This window comes from Gossypium arboreum, chromosome 2 (assembly GCF_025698485.1).
Source record: "Gossypium arboreum isolate Shixiya-1 chromosome 2, ASM2569848v2, whole genome shotgun sequence".
Taxonomy (NCBI): domain Eukaryota; kingdom Viridiplantae; phylum Streptophyta; class Magnoliopsida; order Malvales; family Malvaceae; genus Gossypium; species Gossypium arboreum.
This window is the reverse complement of record NC_069071.1, coordinates 103755309-103775395: the sequence shown is the minus strand read 5'-3', so window position 1 is coordinate 103775395 and position 20087 is coordinate 103755309. Positions and strand designations below refer to the sequence as shown.

General features: G+C 32.9%; 1 protein-coding gene, 1 long non-coding RNA gene and 1 other non-coding gene across 3 annotated transcripts; 2 read left to right on the top strand and 1 right to left on the bottom strand.

Moving 5' to 3' along the window:
- Window positions 1-5256: 5256 nt before the first annotated feature.
- On the top strand, window positions 5257-5363 carry LOC128289917 (small nucleolar RNA R71). Its single transcript, XR_008279558.1, has one exon. It is a non-coding gene; the product is annotated as a small nucleolar RNA R71 (small nucleolar RNA).
- Window positions 5364-5492: 129 nt separating this feature from the next.
- LOC128285523 (uncharacterized) lies at window positions 5493-10884 on the bottom strand. The gene is made up of 2 exons (XR_008275958.1): window positions 10823-10884; window positions 5493-5939 (listed from the first exon to the last, which is right to left on the bottom strand). It is a non-coding gene; the product is annotated as an uncharacterized LOC128285523 (long non-coding RNA).
- Window positions 10885-14305: 3421 nt separating this feature from the next.
- Window positions 14306-17143, top strand: LOC108464414 (lysine histidine transporter-like 8). The gene is made up of 5 exons (XM_017764709.2): window positions 14306-14855; window positions 14952-15088; window positions 15184-15611; window positions 16244-16375; window positions 16476-17143. Exons 1-5 carry the CDS (start codon window positions 14470-14472, stop codon window positions 16962-16964), a joined length of 1572 nt encoding a protein of 523 aa, XP_017620198.1. The 5' UTR covers window positions 14306-14469; the 3' UTR covers window positions 16965-17143.
- Window positions 17144-20087: the final 2944 nt, after the last annotated feature.

Here is a 20087-nt window from a genome sequence, read left to right as displayed (position 1 = left end):
TTATGTTTTATGACATGATGATCACTTTTCCCTTCTATGGCAACATCAAATTCTCACTCTAACATATATTTATGACTATTAGGTATTTTTACCGATTAAGCCCTTTTGCTCGTTTTCACTTAAAACTGAGTAGCAAAAGTTGTCTAACATAATTTAAAACCTCATATTGTATCATAAAACACCAGAATACACAAATTTTACCTATGGGTATTTTTCCAAATATGAACCCTAAGTTGAATTATTGCTAGCATAAGTTAAATCAAGTTACCGGGACTCCAAAAACGTAAAGAACTTGAAAAACGGGGTTAGAACAGACTTACAATTGAGCTTGGGAAGCTTGAAAACCCTATCCATGGAGTCTCCCTTGGTATACACGTCCATGGTGAAGAAGATGAGAAAAATTGGCTTTTAATTTTGTATTTTAATTCATTTTACCCCTAAATGACCAAAATACCCTTACTACTAAACTTTCGAAAAATTCCATCCATGTCCAATTTTTGTCCATAACTTAGAAATTGGTAAAATTTCTATTTAAGACCTCATAATTAATATTTCAAATCAATTTCATACTAGAAACTTCTAGAATGCAAGTTTTGCAACTTATTCAATTTAGCCCCTAACTTCGAATTAAGCACTTTATGCATAGAATTTCTTCACGAAATTTTCACACAATCATGCAATCATATCATAGACCTAAAAATAATCATAAAATAATTATTTATATCTCAAATTTTGTGGTCCCGAAACCTCTGTTCCAACTAGACCCAATTTTGGGCTATTACATCTACCCATTTTGACATATAATCGACTGCTACTAGGATATATTTATTTCCATACGAACTAGGGAATGGGCCCATAAAATCAATACCCCAAACATCAAATATTTCACATAAGAGCATATACGTTTGAGGCATTTCATTACATTTAGAGATATTACCTGTTCTTTGGCATCTATCACAAGAAGTAACATACCTGTTAGTGTCTCTGAATAGTGTGGGCCAATAAAAACCTGATTTAAGTGCTTTATGTGCTGTCCTAGTCCCACTGTAATATCCTCCTGTTGGCCCTGAGTGACAATGTTCCAAGATCTTACTTGCTTCTGATTTTGTAACACATATCCAAATTACTTGATCTGCGCATACACGAAAAAGGAAAGGATCCTCCCAAAAATAATTTTTCACATCGGCAAAGAATCGCTTCTTTTGATGATGTGTCAACTTTTTTGGAAGGATGTTAGTAGCTAGATAATTTGCAATATCCGCAAACCAAGGGCTTTCAGAGTCAGTTATAACCAAGAGTTGTGCTTCAGGAAAAGAGTCATTTATCTCATTTTCATCAAGCTTATTGAGATGTGGGTTTTCTAACCTAGACAAGTGATCTTTTGCAAGATTTTCGGCTCCCTTCTTATCTTGGATTTCTAAATCGAATTCCTGCAACAATGAAATCCATCTTATTAGTCGAGACTTTGCATCTGATTTAGTAAGGAGATAACGAAGAGTCGAATGGTCAGTGTAGACGACAAATTTAGATAATATTAAATATGGTCTAAATTTATCGAATGCAAAAGCCATAGCCAACAATTCTTTCTTAGTAGTTGTGTAATTTTATTGTGCGGCTGTCAATGTCTTGTTAGCATACTAAATCAGTTGAAAATGTTTATCTCTTCACTGTCTAAAAATCGCACCTACTACAAAATCACTCGCATCACATATTAGTTCAAAGGGTAAATTCCAATCAGGTGCAACTACAATTGGAGCATTAATTAATTTATCTTTAAAAGTATTAAATGCTTCTAAACATTCCTGATTGAAATTGAAAGGCACATCTTTTTCTAGCAAATTCGTTAAAGGCTTATCTATTTTATAAAAATCCTTAATAAATCTCCTATAAAACCCAACATGTCCTAAAAAGCTTCGAATAGCCTTAATTGAACTAAGGGGAGGTAATTTCTCAATAGTTTCAATTTTTGCTTTATTAACCTCAATCCTTTTACTAGAAATTTTGTGGCCTAGCACAATCCCTTCACGGACCATGAAGTGGCATTTTTCCCAATTAAGTACAAGGTTTGTTTCCTCACATCTTATTAGAACTCGTTTTAAATTTTTAAGTCAAAGATGGTAAGAATTACCGAATACCGAGAAGTCGTTCATAAATACCTCCATAATGTCTTCTACGAGTTCAGAAAAAATAGCCAACATATAACGCTAAAAGGTAGCAGGAGCATTACATAATCCAAAAGGCATTCTTCAATAAGAAAACGTACCATGGACATGTAAATGACGTTTTCTCTTGGTCCTCAGGAGCTATTGGGATTTGGAAGTAACCAGAGAGTCTATCCAGGAAGCAACAATACATATGCCTAGATAATCTTTCCAACATCTGATCAATGAATGGCAAAAGAAAGTGATCTTTTCTTGTGGCATCGTTCAACTTCCTATAGTCAATGCAAACTTTCTATCCCATGACGGTTCGTGTTGGGATCAATTCGTTCTTCTCATTAGCCACAACAGTCATGCCTCCTTTCTTAGGAACAACCTGCACATGACTCACCTAAGAACTGTCAGAAATAGGATAAATAACTCCAACGCCTAGAATTTTAATTACCTCAGCTTTTACGACTTCTTTCATGTTAGGATTCAGTCGTCTTTGAGTTTGCACAGAAGGACTGATCCCTCTAATATCGGAAATCTTCTAACCTATGGCTCTTTTATGCTCTTTTAACACTTGAAGTAACTCATCTTTTTCGTTTGGCTGCAAATTTGAAGCAATAATCACTAGTCATGTGGAATTATTTCCAAGAAACGCACACTCTAGGTGATTTGGTAATTGCTTTAATTCTAATTTAGGAGGTTCTTCAATAGAGGGTTTTAATTTTAATTTATTATTTACCTCAATACCTTTATAATTCTTCTGTCTCAGCGAAGACTTATTAGAATTTAATTTAGCTTTTGTATTACCTATCACAGCATCATCGTCATTTACCTCCTCTCCTTGAGTAAGATACAGTTCCAACGTGCCCTTATGAATGACTTCCTATAAAGAATCTTGAGTAGCATGATCAATTGAATCAATAAAATAACAGGAATGATCTTATTCTCTAGAGAATCTCATGGCATCATAGATTTTAAAAATAATTTCTTCTTCACCTACCCTAAGCACAAGTTTACCATCACCCACATCAATAACAGCTCTAGCAGTAGCTAAGAATGGGCGACCTAAAATTAAAGGTACCTCAACATCCTCATCCATGTCAAGCACAACAAAATCAACAGAGAATATGAGGTTGTCTACTTTTACAAGGACATCTTTAATAATACCCCTAGGATACTTGACAGATCTATCAGCTAATTGAATACTCATCCTAGTGGGTTTTTGTTCCTCAAAACCAAGCTGCTTGAACATTTTATAAGGCATCAAATTAATACTAGCACCTAAATCAACTAATGCTTTCTCAATGTTCATACTACCAATTAAACAAGGAATAATAAAACTTCCTAGGTCTTTCAATTTGGTTGGTAGCTTGTTTTGAAGAATAGCTGAGCATTCCTCGTTGAGTTCCACGGTAGATAGCTCTTCAAACTTCCTTTTATTTGCTAGAAGCTCCTTCAGAAATTTAACGTATGTAGGTATCTGCGAAATAGCTTCAACAAAAGGTAATTCATATGTAGCTGTTTAAAAAGTTTAAGAAATTTACCAAATTATGCATCCATACTAGAGTTGTTCATGGGCCGGGCTAAGCCGGGCTCAACTAAAAAATCATGCTGGCCTGGGCCCAAAAACAGGCATAAAATTTTGCCCAAGCTTGGCCCGGCCTAAATTAATTTTTTATATTATTTTAAATATATATAATACATCAAAATACTAAAAACATAAAATAAATATTTCCCAATAAATTGAAAATAAATTTTAAAAATATGTAAACTTAAATAACACTAAGATAAATGCAACTTAACAAGTAAATGCCTCTAAAATAATAAAAATTAACAAATGTATTTAAAATAATAACAAAATTAACAAGAAAATAAGTTTTATACAATATCCAAACAATAACAACAAAATAGTAGCAACATAATAGTAAAATGGTAGTAAAATAGAGAGAAAACAACAAGAAAATAACATTCAAAAATAAAAAAAAATACAGATTTTTTTTGTCCTTTAGTGAATTTAGGCTAGGCCGGGCTGGGCCCAGGGTAAAAATACCTTACCCGAGGCTCGGCCTATCTTTTAAATGGGCCTTATTTTTTTGTACAAGCCCATTTTTCGGGCCTATATTTTTGGCCAAACCTTCCCACATTTTGGGCAGGCCTTCGGGCCGAGCCGGGTAGCCCGACCCATGAATACCTCTAATCCATAAGGACTTTTTTCAACTTTGCTGCATATGAGATTGGTGGTTTATATTCTTTTAGCACCGGTGTTACACTTACTTCAGGTTTTACCTCTTCGTCCTTTTCCTTATCAGATTCTTGTGGCAACTTCTTTTCAGGTTCAGTTAACACTTTCTCATTCCTTAATGTAATCACTTTTACATGCTCTCTTAGGTTGGATTTAGTGTTACTAGGCAAACTACCTTCTTGCCTTTCTGAAACTAATTTAGAAAGCTGCCCAATTTGATTTTTGAGCCCTTGAATTGATGCTTGCTAATTTTTCAAAACCGTCTCGGTGTTTTGGAAATGAGTCTTTGACACAGAAGTAAAATTTTCAAACATCTCTTCAAGGTTCAGTTTCTTTTCTTGCCGATAAGGTTGCTGCTAAAGACCCGGAGGAGGTGGTGGTGGTCTTTGATTTTCTTGACCTCCCCATGAGAAATTTGAGTGGTTCCTCCAACCTGCATTATAGGTTTTACTGTAAGAATTGTTTTGAGGTCTAGGATTATTACCCATATAATTCATTTGCTAATTTTCTATAATAGAACCGTAGGGTAAATTTTCTGAATTGCTCATTTTACCTCCACTCGTGTCATACTACATCACCAGATGTACTTGCGTAGAACCACATAAATCATCAATCTTTCTATTTAAAACTTCTACCTAATTTCACAACATGGTAACTACATCAACGTTAAAAACACCAGTTGCTTTTGTCGGCTTTGTCCTCATAACTTGCCACTGATAATTATTTAGTGACATCTCCTCTATGAACTCATAAGCCTCCTTAGGTGTTTTATTATTTATAGTACCACCGGCAACTGCATCGATCATTTGCCTATTTGAGGGGTTCAAAAAATTATTGAAGGTTCGAACTTGTAGCCATAGAGGTAACCCATAGTGAGGGCACCTTCTCAATAGATCCTTATACCTCTCCCATGCATTGTAAAGGGTTTTTAAATCCATCTGCGCAAATGAAGAGATATCATTCCTTAATTTAGCCATCTTGGCTGGTGGAAAGTATTTCAATAAAAACTTCTCGGTCATCTAATCCCAAGTAGTGATAGAACCTCGTGGTAAGGAATTCAACCACTGCTTAGCCTTATTACTCAACGAGAAAAAGAATAATTGTAGGCGAATAGTGTCGTTAGAAATGTCATTTATCTTGAAAGTATCACAGAACTCTAAGAAATTGGCCAAATGTGTATTCGGGTCTTCATCTTTCAAACCATCAAACTGAACAAACTGTTGAATCATTCGAATAGTGTTAGGTTTTAGTTCAAAATTATTTGCAACAATGGTAGGTCTAACAATACTAGATTCGGCCCCAGTGAGAGTGGGCCTAGCATAATCGTACATAGTACGAGGAGCAGGATTCTGATTTACGAGAATTGCGGCAACCACAGGAGGTAGCGAATTATTCTAATTTTTAGCTATCTATCGTCCTCGTGCTCTTCCTCTATATACTGTAGACTCTGCCTTATTTCCCTATGATTTCTGCGAACTGTGCTTTCAATTTCACTGTCAAAAAGTAGAGGTCCTGACGAGTTTTTTCTACTCATAAACTACAAGAACCTGCCAGAAGCAAATAAAAGAAAAATTAGTAATCAAAAATTAAAATTAAAATAAAATGCGATAAAATAAAAATGATTAAATTAATAAAAATCAAGCGTTCCTAATATCTTAGTCCTTGGCAACGGTGCCAAAAACTAGATGATCGTTTTATGAATCACTAAACTAGACTACGATCACGACTAAGGCAAGCGCATCTATCGAATGGTAGTAGAGCTATGGTGAGTCCAGAATATCGTATCCACAAGGACTAAAAGTGCTAGTATTAACTATCTTTCTATTATTTAGCCTAAAATATAAGAGATTTGTTTTAATCTAAAATTAACTAACTAATTAACCACTGAATGCGACAAAGAGCGAATTGGAAAAAATACTTGAAGAAAACTTATAAAGAGGACAATACCCAGGAAAGAATCCATCTAGACTTCACTTATTATTCTGACTCTGAATCAAACGATTTATTCACTTTACTTGATCCGTAGAAATCCCTAAATTATGTTAATATCTCTTTCGAGACTAAGAACAACTGACTCTAGGTTGATTAATTGAAATCCCTTTCTAATTAAAACCCCTATCGTCGCATTAACTCGATCTATGGATTCCCTTATTAGATTTGACTCTAATCCTACAGATTTATGTTATCCTATCTTTAGGATTGCATGCAACTCCGCTTAATTATGCTAGATCTACTCTTAAATAGGGACTTTTGCTCCACTGAATAAGCACATCAAACTTGAATTAATATCCTGAAAATATTAAGGCAAGAATTAATAACACGTAATTAAGAACAAGAACAAGTATCTATCATGTAATTTAGAAAATTAAATAATAAGATCCATCATAGGTTTCATCCTCCCTAGGTATTTAGGGATTTTAGCTCATCATGTAAAAGGAAAACATCTCAAATTTAGAAATATAACAAGACATAAAAAAACCCAAATAAACTTCGAGAGAAATTTGAATGGATATATTCAATCTTGAAGTGGATCTACTTTCGAGATGATTCCAACGGGTTCCTTCGAGAGAAATATTTTTATAAATATTTATGGAGTGTTATTAAGTTAGTATTAAAGTTTCATTAGAAAATTTTAACGTTTGGTTAGTCAATTAATTAAAAAAGACTAAATTGAAAATAGTGCAAAATTTGGTAAAGTGATTAAATAGCTTAAGTGACTAATAAGGAGGGATTTAAAAGGAAATTAGACCCAAATCATATGGGCTGGACGATTTGGGCAAGAAAATCAGCAAAAAGACAAGGAGAAACAAGGGCAAAATTGGAAATTTTGTAAATTAAACATATAAAATAAAGACAAAATTGAAAAATTTAGAGATATCATCATTTTTCTTCAACAAAAACGCCATGGGAGGTCTGGTTTTTCATATTTGGACATATTTCAGTTTAATTTTTACATTTTATGTGTAATTTTTATGTTTTTGTGACTTTTACAATTAGGTCCAACTATCTAATTCATTAGTTTTTGATTTTATGGGTGACTTTAAAAGTTACCATGAATAATTTCTATATGATTATGGTGAATTATTATGGAATTGAAGTTCTTATTTTATTATATGATGATTTTATTAAGTGATTTTGATAAAAATTGATTTTAGGACCTAATTGTAAAAAAGTTGTGAATTAAGGTTTGGTATTGAAATTATGATTTTCAAAGGTTGTGTAGTAGCATATAATGAATAAACAAAATGTTAATTTAGAAAAATTAGCTCAATTGATGGGTTAATTGACCAGGGACTAAATTGTAACAACTGTAAAATTTAGGGAAAAGTGTAATTTTTGGAATTAAAGGGTATAAACTGTAAATTAGAGTAAAATTGAAATGAATGCTAATAAATTAATGATTTTACAATTATAGATTAAGAACCCAAAGTGAATCGTGGAAAAAAGAAAATAGCCGATTAGTCCCTGAACTTGTATGACTTTTACGAATTTGCCCAAGTAAGTTCATATTGCTAAATTCAATGTTTTATGAATATTATGGTATATTATTGTATATGAACGTTATAAAATTTTGATAATTGTAAAATAATGATTAAGGAAAAGTACAAATTAGTTAGAACGATGGATTTGAGTACTTTTGTTCAGTGGCTAAGACGAATTGACGGAAAAGACCATGGTTGGACCATGGCAACATGTGATATGTGATTTTTGTATAAGACCATAGCTGGGCTATGACGTCGGTGTGATATGAGCTTCCGTATAAGACCATATCTGGGATATGGCATCTGTATGATATGTGCTTCTGTGTAAGACCATATCTGGGATATGGCATCAGTGTGATATGTGATCCGTGTAAGACTATAGCCGAGCTATGGCTTCAGTGTGTGATATGTGACTATGTGCAAGACCATAGTTTCACTATGGCATTGTGATAACGAAGTACTCAATTCCGTAATTGTTCCCTAATTTGATTAAGAAAGGTAAATGATAAAGGGGCCCAAGAGATTAAAAGTTGGTTAATAAGTGACATTGAATTCAAGCAAGTGAACTTATCACTAATTTTGTGATTGATAGGAGGAGTTAGTGAATTTAGATATTGTATAATTGTTATAAGATTTTTGGTAAGAATTATTTTCTATACCCATGAACTTATTAAGCTTTCATAAACTTACTCCTGTGTGTTAAATGTTCTTTGTAGATTGAAGTGAAATTGGTGGATCGGATCAACACATCAGGGCACACTATCCAGATTACTCCGGTAAATTTTATTGTGCATTTTAAGGTTTATATGGGATGTATAAGGTTTAATTGAAAGGAAATGAAGGTGTTATAAACTTAGTTATCAGCATTTTTCACTAAAACAGTTTTGGACAGTAGCAGTAGTTCAAGTTTGAAAAATCACCAAAAATTGTGGAAATATACTTAAAGGTTGAATAAAATATGAAAATAAAGACTATTGAGTCTAGTTTTACATAGAAGAAACAGTGTAAGGAAAAAAATCTTATTTTATGAGATATTTTAATTTTTGTGAGATAAAGTCAAAATAATTTTGGAATCCCCTGTTTTGATTTGGGAAAATCATTAAAAATTGTAAAAAAAATAATTATGGGTTATAATTTATATGCTTAAAATATTTAATGAGTCTATTTTCAAAAGAAACAAACAAGAACATCATCCGTATTTTGTATGAGGAGATAATTAATTTTTAGTAAAGAAAGGTTGAAGCTGTTAAACAGCAAAATAGGGGTAATTTTGAAGAATAAACTGTACTTATTGGCTAATCCATAAATTTTGGAAATTTTATGGTAAGACGATATGTGAGTCTAGTTTTAAGGAAAATTAGCGTATCTTAATTTGAAGTTCCGTAGCTCCAGATATAAATAATTTAGTGACTATAACTTAAGTGGACAGTTTCTCTATGAACAATAAATATCATGAATTATTTAAAAATATTCTAAAATTTTCGGTAATGGTGTTGGATATGGGTTAGGGATGTTACATTCAATGCTATGCATGACATTTTCTAGACTCCTAGAAAAATAGTAGTAACCAACCGTATGTGATAAGTCGTAATTTATACATATTTTTATCCCATGCTTAGCACATTTTTAGATGAATTATCATTAGATTTGTGGAATTTGATGCTCTTAATCCTTTAATTTCATGTTGTATACTTAAGTGAGCATAGGAGAGTAAAAAGAGCGAGAAACGGGCCAAAAACAAAGAAAATGGGTCAACGTGAGAAATCAACATGGCCTGGACTTCCTCACACGATTAGACCACACGCCCGTGTTTATTTAGCAGACTTTAACACGGCCTAAGCCACCCCACACGAGCTTGTAACACGGGCGTGTCCCTATCGGGCCGAAGTCTAGTTCTATTCGAAAAAGGCTACTTTTTAGGGTTTTAAAGCATTCTAAAGTCTATATAAAAACCCTAGAAGAATACCTAAAAGGAAGAGGCACCTAGAGGCAAACACACGGAGTGGGAGGCAAGGAATTACTCGAAGAAAGTCGATTGATCCATCTCAGAAGCCAGATTCTCCTTCACGACTGAAGATCTCCCTTCAATTTCCTTCAGGGGTTTTTGGGTTTCTTTATGTTTTGTTATTATTATTCTTCTGAGATGTTTTCTTTTGTACATATGAACTAAATTCCCTAAATACCTAAGGGGAATGAAACCTAAGACGGATCTTATTACTATTTTCTGAATTATATGATAAATACTTGATTTGTTCTTAATTATGTGTTCTTAATTCTTACTTTAATATTCTAGGATATTGATTCAAGTATTGATGTGCTTATTCAAAGGAGCAAAAGTCTCTGTCTAAGAGTAGATTTAGCATAATTAAGCGAAGTTGATTGCACCTCTAGACATAGGGCGACATAAATCTGTCGGATTAGGGTCAAACCTAATAAGGGAATCCATAGATCGAGTTAATGCAACACTAGGGGTTTTAATTAAAAAGAGATTTCAATTAATCAACCTAGGGTTAGACGTTGTTAGTCTCGAGAGAGATAATAAAATAAATTAGGGATTTCTACAGATCGAGTCAAGTGAATAAATCATCTAGTTCATAGTCAAATAACAAGTGAAGTCTAGGTGGATTCTTCCTTGGGTATTGTCTAAATCAATCAGTTTTTTCAAAAGTATTTCCCCAATTTACTTCCTGTGCATTCTTAGTTTAGTTAATTAGTTTAGATAAAGTAAATCCCCTTATTTTTAGGCTAGATAATAAAAAGAAGTTTAATACTAGTACTTTTAGTTCCTATAGGTTCGACATTCCGGTCTTGCTATAAGCTATACTACTGTTCGATAAATGCACTTGCCTTTATCGTGATAATAGTTAGTTTTTAAGTACGATCAATCATAAATATAAAACTTATCAAGCACATCAATGCGCTTGTCCTGCGATAACATATTTGTCTACCTCTTAAAACTGAGGAAGAATTTGGTTTATCAAGTCAAGCTCCTCTAAAGTTGCCCTGCGATTCAACATTGTTCGAGTACCTAATCTTCATTGTTCAACAAGGGTTGGGTTTGCACATCTTTCCTTGAAGGACAGACAGGCGAAGCGTCACTTGTTTGGTGATATTGAACAACTTAACACTCGAAAAATGTAAATGATTGTGTAATTAATGAAGGCGTATTAGAAAAGCCTCATAGTCTTTGCATAGGCAGAGTAACGAAGCATGATCACTAAAGTAGCAAAGAAGTTGCAGAAGGTGTCTGCAACAAAAAAGAAAAAAGAATTACCTCATCTAGAAGAATTTTGCAATTCCCTTGCCATATCTCAACAGTAACATTCTTCTACAGCTACTGAAGATGTCTAAACAGGGATTAGAGCTACCTACTAATCAGTTGAACTATGATATCTGACGCAGTATTCAAGAATTACGTGGTCTCATTCTTCTGTAAGAACATGGAGCAGCTAGTTGCATAGAATAAAGTGGATGAATCATTCTTTCTCTTATGTAGATTTCTACTTTACCCCACAACATTCGATGCTGTATAGGTCTCATTCACCACCAAATGATAATAACCGTCATTGATATACTTAAATCTTAATTAATATTATATTATTTGTCTTTCGGGTTTTGAAATTTCTACAAGCAAGTCTAACATATCGCTTGTATGTAAGCATTCCAGCTTAAACTCAACATATCATACACCAAACTACATCCATTCAAGCTTTTCAAAATTCAAACAGTATCCCATTATTGACCAGAGATTGCGTATTCTACTTCCCTGAAGACTTTTGAACAAAGTATAAAGTAGAGAAACAATATTGTGGTGGAAATTATTAGTGATTCAAAAATATACATAAGAAATAAGAGCAGATAGACATTGAAATTCGAATCTAATCTGCTCTGATTATTGTTTCAGATCCCCATGATGATGATCATTTATTGTTGTTGGTCAATTCTTTTGTTGAACCATATAATATTTTAACTCCTTTCCTAACTGTATGTCAATCCCTGATTTTGTCATGCACATGCCTCAATTAGTTTTCAGAAGCCATCTTCATAAGCTTACCTCAAAATAGCAGGTTTAGACATATTATTCTCACATAAATTTACTAACATTGGTCACTTAGTAGAAACTGTTATATTTCACCCACCTGCATCTGTCTAATACTTGAAATTTAAAATAAAAACATGGATAAATTTGGGGTTTCATGCCTTCCTATTATACATTATTAAAATAGTTGCAACGTGCTTTTTGCAATATAATCTTCATTAAAGTAACTATCTTGTGATCTGAATTGGCGGGTTCAAACAAAAGCAGCGGAAACCAACATATGAACTCTTTTATCATTTTTCATTTTTTTTTTATTATTCTCATTTTTCGTTACAAAATCTAAATTCGTAACTATAGGACATCAACTTTATTTTAATGTGCAATTTTATACATAAAATTTTAATTTCATCTAATTCTCACAAATTATTAACACAATTATTATTTTATGTTTATATATATATTGCATACACAAATAATTATATTTATTTAATATAAAATAAATTGATGTATTTATTTCTTTAAATGTGTATAAAATTAAAGTTTCATGTATACATTTGAACCACAACCATAGTATTATATGTATAATTACACCAAATTAAAGTATATGTATCAAATTAGACATTAAATTAAAATTTATATATAATTTTGAGATTCATCATTATAGGAAATGAGTTACTAGAAATATTACGACTGGTCAAATTTTGCTCCCAATCACTAACGCTTTACACATTTAAAATTTGTTCCCTCTAGTAATTAGTTCCTTTACTATTTTGGTATGATAATTGAAGTCCATTGATAACACTGTCAAGATACTTTGTTGTGTGACTTATTTAAAATCCAAGAAAAAAAATGTTCACATTACCAATATTACATACGTGGAGGGCCTAATAAACAAATAAAAATGTTATGTAAGATTGTAAAGATTTTCAATTTTGAATCCGGGGTTATAAAATTCTTTGTTAGGATTATTTCATAGAAGTAAAGTGAATTAAAAAATGGCATTATCAATTAAATTTTAATTATTAAATCAAAAGAGTAGAGAGTCTAAATTTTTGAAATTTAAAGTAGAACAATTAAATTTAAAATGTGTAAAGAGTATAGGGACTAAAACCAGAATTAGACCATTAGGACTTGTACAGGTTGGCTTATTGGGAGGAGATAGAGTTGACTCCGTGGTTTCAATCTTTTTTTATTTTTTTCCCTTTTCTTCCGCTAATTAAATCATTAGTCAAATTAGTGCCCTTAATAATTAACCACTTAATCCAATTTCAATTTCAATTTCAATTTCATACACAATTTGTGTACTCTGGGCTTTGAAGTTTGAACATGTAAATTCAAACATTATAATTGAAACTAATATAAATATAAATATTTCAGACGTGAAAATTGAGCATTTGATCCAATTGCCAGACGTTCAAACTGTTTTTTATTATATTAATAGGTAGCCCACTTTATTAGATTATAAAACAGGATATTTTGACATTTTATATATTTCGTTCAAAAATGCCACCTTTAGATTGTTTACTTATTCTGAAAACACCAGGAAATTGTGGATAACTCCCAACATTGACTACAACTTTACAATTACCACACGTTTTGTTGCAGTGATATATAATTTACTAATAAATTATCGTACCAAGTGTGTTATTATTAGGATTTTATCTTTCTTTTTGTAAAAAAAAGTTAAAAAGGAATTTATATTTGATGAATCTATGTAGGTATCAGTTTGCAAAATAGGTACCCTAATGATACCCAAACAAGATTTATTACATTATATATTGCATACAATAATACCAAAGCGTCTTATATATATACAAGGACCGCCATTCATTCAATTTAGAACTTTGCTGGTTTAATTATGATTTAATTTATCAAATTTTGATAGTTTTTATAAAGTACGAGGATTATATTTGGATAAATTAAAATTCGTAAAACCCGATGCTAAACCTTATGCAAGTATGAAACTACGCGAAGTAGGTCGCAATATTATATTTTAGTGTCCTCCATTTTCTTGAATGATCTGAAAAGCATGGCTAATAAATAAATTTAGATGACGAGATTATTAAAAGGTTATTTTTTTAATATTTATTCAACAAGGCAAGTGTTTTACCTTTGAAAACATTTTTTTTAATGTTTATCTATAAGGACTCATTCCAAATCAAGTTCTAAGTTACAATAGTAAACGTGTGTATGTACTGGTTGACCCAAAAATATTTTGGTTGGCTACTTTGAGTGACCGGCAGTTGTAAAGTATGAGTTAAGAAATATGTCGATGAGTTGAAAAAACTGAACTAGTGAGCCCCGGCTGGCTGCTGCTGCAGTCTTCCCCTTTTTCCTGGCTTTGAATATTAACCATCATTCTCCTAAAATCAACTTGCCCTCGTCATCAAATAGTAAGTTAACCATGTTTATATTACATAAAATTCCTACATTGTTTTCTAAGTTCCGGAGTCTATATATAGGAGATATTTTAGTGCATCTATGTGAGGGAAAAGCAGGGGAAATTACTACATAATTGAGAGAGATCAAGGTGACAACTTATTTGGGACGATAAAAATGGGTGATAAGGAAATAGGCTCCTTCCCTGCAACACCAAGAACTGGTTCGGCAGCACCAACGCCGCCGATATCGGCTCCTCCTTCCCAACTTCATTCTCCCTCTCTTACTCGATCACCGCTTCTTTCCACGGATGATCACATACAACCTGCAAGCAAAACCCCAAAAAGTTCAACCCCAAGGATTAGAACCCCACGTTTTATTACTCCTTTGGGAAGTCCAATTAGAAGGGCTCTTAAGCTTACCAGGCTTGACCCTCATGATGCTTGGCTTCCCATCACTGAGTCAAGGAATGGAAATGCCTATTACGCTGCATTTCATACTCTTTGTTCAGGGATTGGTATTCAAGCCCTTGTGCTCCCTGTTGCTTTCACGTTCCTTGGGTGGTACGTAATCAAAGACACTTATAAATTTTCATGGTGCTTACAATATGCAACAGGTTGATGAAGTTAACAGGTTATACCAATGTTTGTTGTTTCCAGGTCTTGGGGAATCATAACCTTGACTGTGGCCTTCATATGGCAGCTTTACACCCTATACTTACTGGTCCACCTCCATGAATCTCCTGAAACTGGAATGCGTTACAGCAGATATCTTCAGCTTTGCAATGCGACTTTCGGTAAAGCCATAAACCCAACATTAATTCTTGATTTTCTAGCGAATTTTTGAAGTCGAAACTGATTGTTTAATGTTCATTCATGGTTAACAACTCAGGTGAGAAGTTAGCAAAATGGTTTGCATTGTTCCCCATCTTGTACCTATCAGCAGGAACATGCATCACCTTGATCATCATCGGTGCCCAATCTTGTAGGCTGTTTTTCAATACCGTATGCGGTGGAACATGCTCCGCTCAGCCACCTACCAACGCGGAGTGGTACTTAATATTCACTTCTGCTGCAGTGCTTCTGTCTCAGCTGCCTAATTTAAACTCGATCGCCGGTGTGTCGCTCGTCGGAGCCATCACAGCTATTGCTTATTGCACCCTAATTTGGGTGATTTCAGTGGTTGAGGGAAGAATGCCCGGAGTATCATACAATCCAGTGAAAGGAAGAACTGAAGTTATTAGAATTTTTGATATTCTTAATGCGCTTGGGATCATTGCTTTTGCTTTTAGAGGCCACAACCTGATACTTGAGATTCAGGTAAAATTTCCCATGCTCTACTAATATATGTTTCTTTATTTAGATTATATATTAAATTTTATGCTATCATAGAAAAAATTAAAAATTAAAAATTAAAAAATTAAAAATTAAAAATATTAAAATTAAAAGTAAAATCCAACGAAATATTTCATTTTTATCCCTTCTCAAATATTACAGATTCATTTTAAGTCACTGTAATTTCTTCTCAAATTTTTCATGTTCAACAAACAATTCTTGGCTTAGCCATTTATGACGTTTTTCATACAAAAAAAAAAAAACATCAACTTTGTCTCTTTGACAAATAAATAGAGAATTTTAAATAAAACAGTTAAAAAAGAACAAACTTGTTGACCACGTGCACACACATTTAAAAGAGATGTCAGCTTTGCTCAACGAAGCAGCTGACTGCGACAATTATTTTGAAAGTGTAAACAAATGATTTTACTTTGCAAGCTTAACTATGATTTTAAAGCCTTAATTTCTACAATACAAAACGTAACACCCTATGAAAACAAGAGCCTAAACATGTTGAATTTCCATATTCAACCAAGGGATTTGTCTCAATCCCATGAAACCGCGGGACTTTGATCCAAAAAGAAGTATGATATTACATTGGAACCACCAACTTGCAGGCAACCATGCCGTCGGACGAGAAACATCCCTCGCGTGTGCCAATGTGGAAGGGAGTCAAGATAGCTTACACACTTGTCGCAATGTGCTTATTCCCTCTTGCAATTGCTGGCTATTGGGCTTATGGTCAAATGGTAACTACTGCCTTTAATATCTTTCACACTTGAACACTTTCCTTTACTACAATTCAATGTTTTGCAAGATTAATGTTTATTTTGTTGTTGTCATTGACAGATACCAGTAGATGGGGGCATGCTAACAGCCTTATTTGCATTCCATGGTCAAGATACATCCCAATTCCTCCTAGGATTAACAAGTTTATGCGTCATAATTAGTTCCCTAAGCTCATTCCAGATCTACGGCATGCCAGCGTTTGACGACATGGAATCTCTATACGTCAAGAAGAAGAAGAAGCCGTCACCGTGGTGGCTGAGACTGATTTTCCGGGCATTGTTCGGCTATCTATGCTTCTTTGCGGCAGTGGCAATCCCCTTCTTAGCAAGCTTTGCTGGTCTTATTGGGGGGATAACATTGCCGGTCACCTTAGCTTACCCATGCTTCATGTGGGTTAAGGTAAAAAAACCCAAGGTGTATGGCCCAAATTGGTGGCTAAATTGGTCATTAGGACTCTTTGGGATGGCTCTAAGTGGGCTTTTAATAGCGGCTTCACTTTTTGTTATTATTGATAATGGTGTTGAATTTAGCTTCTTTAATCCTGCGTAAGAATGTCATTAGCATGAGGTGATTAGCTTCACACCCATTGTCCAATCACGTACTAGAGTTTTGATTAGATATATCTGTTTATACATTTTCAACATGTGGGATTTTTTTTAGAAAACAAAACAATAAGGACAATTGTAAGTTGTAATAAACTCTAATGAGCAGCCAAGTCTTTATTCTTACATCACCATTTGCTACTCTTTGCACATTTGTTACAGCCAAAGGCTTAATGTGTGAGCATGAAGAATTAATTAGAGATGTTTTTGGATAAAAAGGGAACTAAAACAGTAAAAAGTCCGGAAGAATCGTAGGAGTTGGAGACAATAATGGATGCTGAATCTGCTGCTTTTGTTTTCCAATAAAAGGAGAGGTGGGTTCTTTTGGAGTGGATGAAATATAAACTCTAATTATTATAACGTGTTATGGGAAACCCAATAAGATCAGAATCTTTAGGATTATATTCCCAAGACATGGAGTGAAAGTCTTACAAAAAAAAAAGAAAAAAAAAAAAGACATGACTTACAACTTTTAATTTCTTATAATAATTCTGTTTCGAAATATTTAGGAAATCATCCTCTCAAATTAAAAGGGCTGTTAGTCGTCTACCAAAGGAATCTACAAGAAGAATCTAAATCAATGAAGAAAAAACTGGAATCTAACAATTGATTATGTATTTTCTTTTCGTCAAAACAACATCATTATATTAAATTTACAATTTAATAAAACAAAACCTAATAATTTTATACGATATGCGGAGATGACAAACCATCCTTATTCAAAATGAAAACTGAAGAAGATGAAGGTTGACTAACCCTCAATGTTTATCTCCTTCTTGACATGCTTAGCTACCAATTCCCAGCTTTGTTGTTGTGGTTTCTATTATAAAGATTCGAACAAACTTGAACTTTGATAAAATATTTATTTTGGTTTTGATTTATATTTATATATGTTAAGTATGTAAGTATATAAAAGAAAAATTATACATACATGGAAGCAAGGGATAGTTGTTTAGAGACGTCGTTTTCCGATATTGTTTAGACTGCAGTAATATTAAAAATAACACTGAGGTAGGGTTGGGCAAAAACAACAAACAGAAATATTTTTATTTAATTCATAATTTATTTTTATGATATAAAAATAAATATTTTATATTTAAAATCTTATAATTAATTAAAAATAACTTTAAAATATTATATAATAATTGAGTAACTATTTGGTATAAAACTCGTGGAGTGGTTAACAATGTAGAAGGTGTCCTATATATATATATATATATATATATATATATATATATATATATTTCCTTTTACTTTATAAGACATTTGTGATACTTTCAACCTGCTTGTAAAGTTTTAAAAATAAAGAATAGAAAGATTATATTATTGTCTTTGTTTATGTTTCAAGTTAAAACAAACTACCACAATTCTCCTCCTCCTACAGATTAGGCTACATTTTTCACAAATTTTACAAACAAAAGCTCTTATTTTTATAGTTTTTATTTCTTAAATTTTTTCGAATTTGCTTATTGGAAGAAAATAACTTTCTTGAAATTTGAATTGGATTCCCCTAAAAGAAATCTTGAAGTTGAAAATATTACCTAATTATTAGAATTATTGTTGCGAAGTCTATAAATTATACGCTCCTTGATTGAATCATAAGTACTTACTTCACTTTTGTTGACTCTAACCCAAGTTGATAAAACTCTCCTGAAATATAACCTAGAACCAAATCTTCATTAGTTAAAGGAATCTAGGGTGGAATTGATTTACTAATTAAACCTCCATGAATCCATTTTTTTGTTCTTTTATTCCAAGTAAACCTGGGCTCTTTTCTTTTCTTTTTCACAAATGGAGAGTTTCAGATACAACTCATATATCAGACTGTGTAAAATAAAATAAAATAAAACACACAGATTTTTATGTGGAAACCCTTTCGAGAAAAAACCACGGGCAAAGGAGAAGAAAATTCACTATGTCGAATTCGAAATAAATTATAAGAGGAATAGACTATATCTATTTATAGGCTTGTAAAGCCATATTCTAGTAAGACTGAAACACCTTATTCTAATAAATATCAAATATATGGAATTTAATAAGGTTTAAAAAACCTTATTCTAAAATAAAATAAAAGAAGTGTAATTCTATATGGATTCTTCTTGTATTTTATTTTACCACTGTATTTTATTTAAATAAGGATTCGGGTCACTTAATTCTAACAATCTCCACCTTGACACGAATTCTTAATGAACAAGTTCTTCATCGCGAACTCTCAACGAACAAGTTCTCCACCTCTTCCATAAAACCCCTTAAAAGTTTAACTTCAACAATGAACACCAACCAAGTCTAAGCAATGCTCAAACTTGGTTATAGGAAGTGTCTTAGTCATCATATCTACAAGATTTTCATGAGTACTAATTTTGCTCACAACAATATCACCACAAGCAATAATATCACGAAAAAAATGATACCGAACATCAATGTGTTTTGTTCTCTCATGAAACATTTGATCTTTTGTAAGAAAGATGGCACTCTGACTGTCACAAAATACTGTGCTGATTTGAAGGTCTTCATTGAGTTCACTAAAGAGTCCCTTCAACCAAATAGCTTCTTTACAAGCCTCAATAATCGCCATGTACTCAACTTGAGTGGTAGATAAAGCTACTGTAGTTTGCAAAGTGGCTTTCTAAGTAATTGCACAACCTCCGATTGTAAAGACATAACCTGTGAGAGATCTTCTTCTATCAAGGTCTCCAACAAAATCAGCATCAACATACCCAATTACTCCATCTCTAGTTCTTCCAAACTGTAAGCAAACATCAGTAGTTCCTCGTAAATATCTTAAAATTCATTGAACTATTTTCCAATATTCTTTACCGGGATTCGTCATATATCTGCTAACTGCACTAACTGCATATGATAAATCTGGACGTGAACAAACCATAGCATACATGAGAGATCCCACTACACTAGAGTATGGAACATGTGACATATACTCAATCTCATCATTTGATTGTGGAGACAAAGCCGATGAAAGTCTGAAATGGGCTGCTAAAGGAGTACTAACAGGCTTAGCACTCAGCATATTGAACCTACAAAGAACTTTCTCAATGTACCTCTTCTGACTTAG

Excerpts from the sequence above, each read along its gene's own strand:
- LOC108464414 (XM_017764709.2), top strand. The coding sequence starts at position 14,470 with ATGGGTGATAAGGAAATAGGCTCCTTCCCTGCAACACCAAGAACTGGT. Across the intron at positions 15,612-16,243 it reads ACCTGATACTTGAGATTCAG|GCAACCATGCCGTCGGACGA; the intron begins GTAAAATTTCCC and ends ACCAACTTGCAG. Across the intron at positions 16,376-16,475 it reads ATTGGGCTTATGGTCAAATG|ATACCAGTAGATGGGGGCAT; the intron begins GTAACTACTGCC and ends TGTCATTGACAG.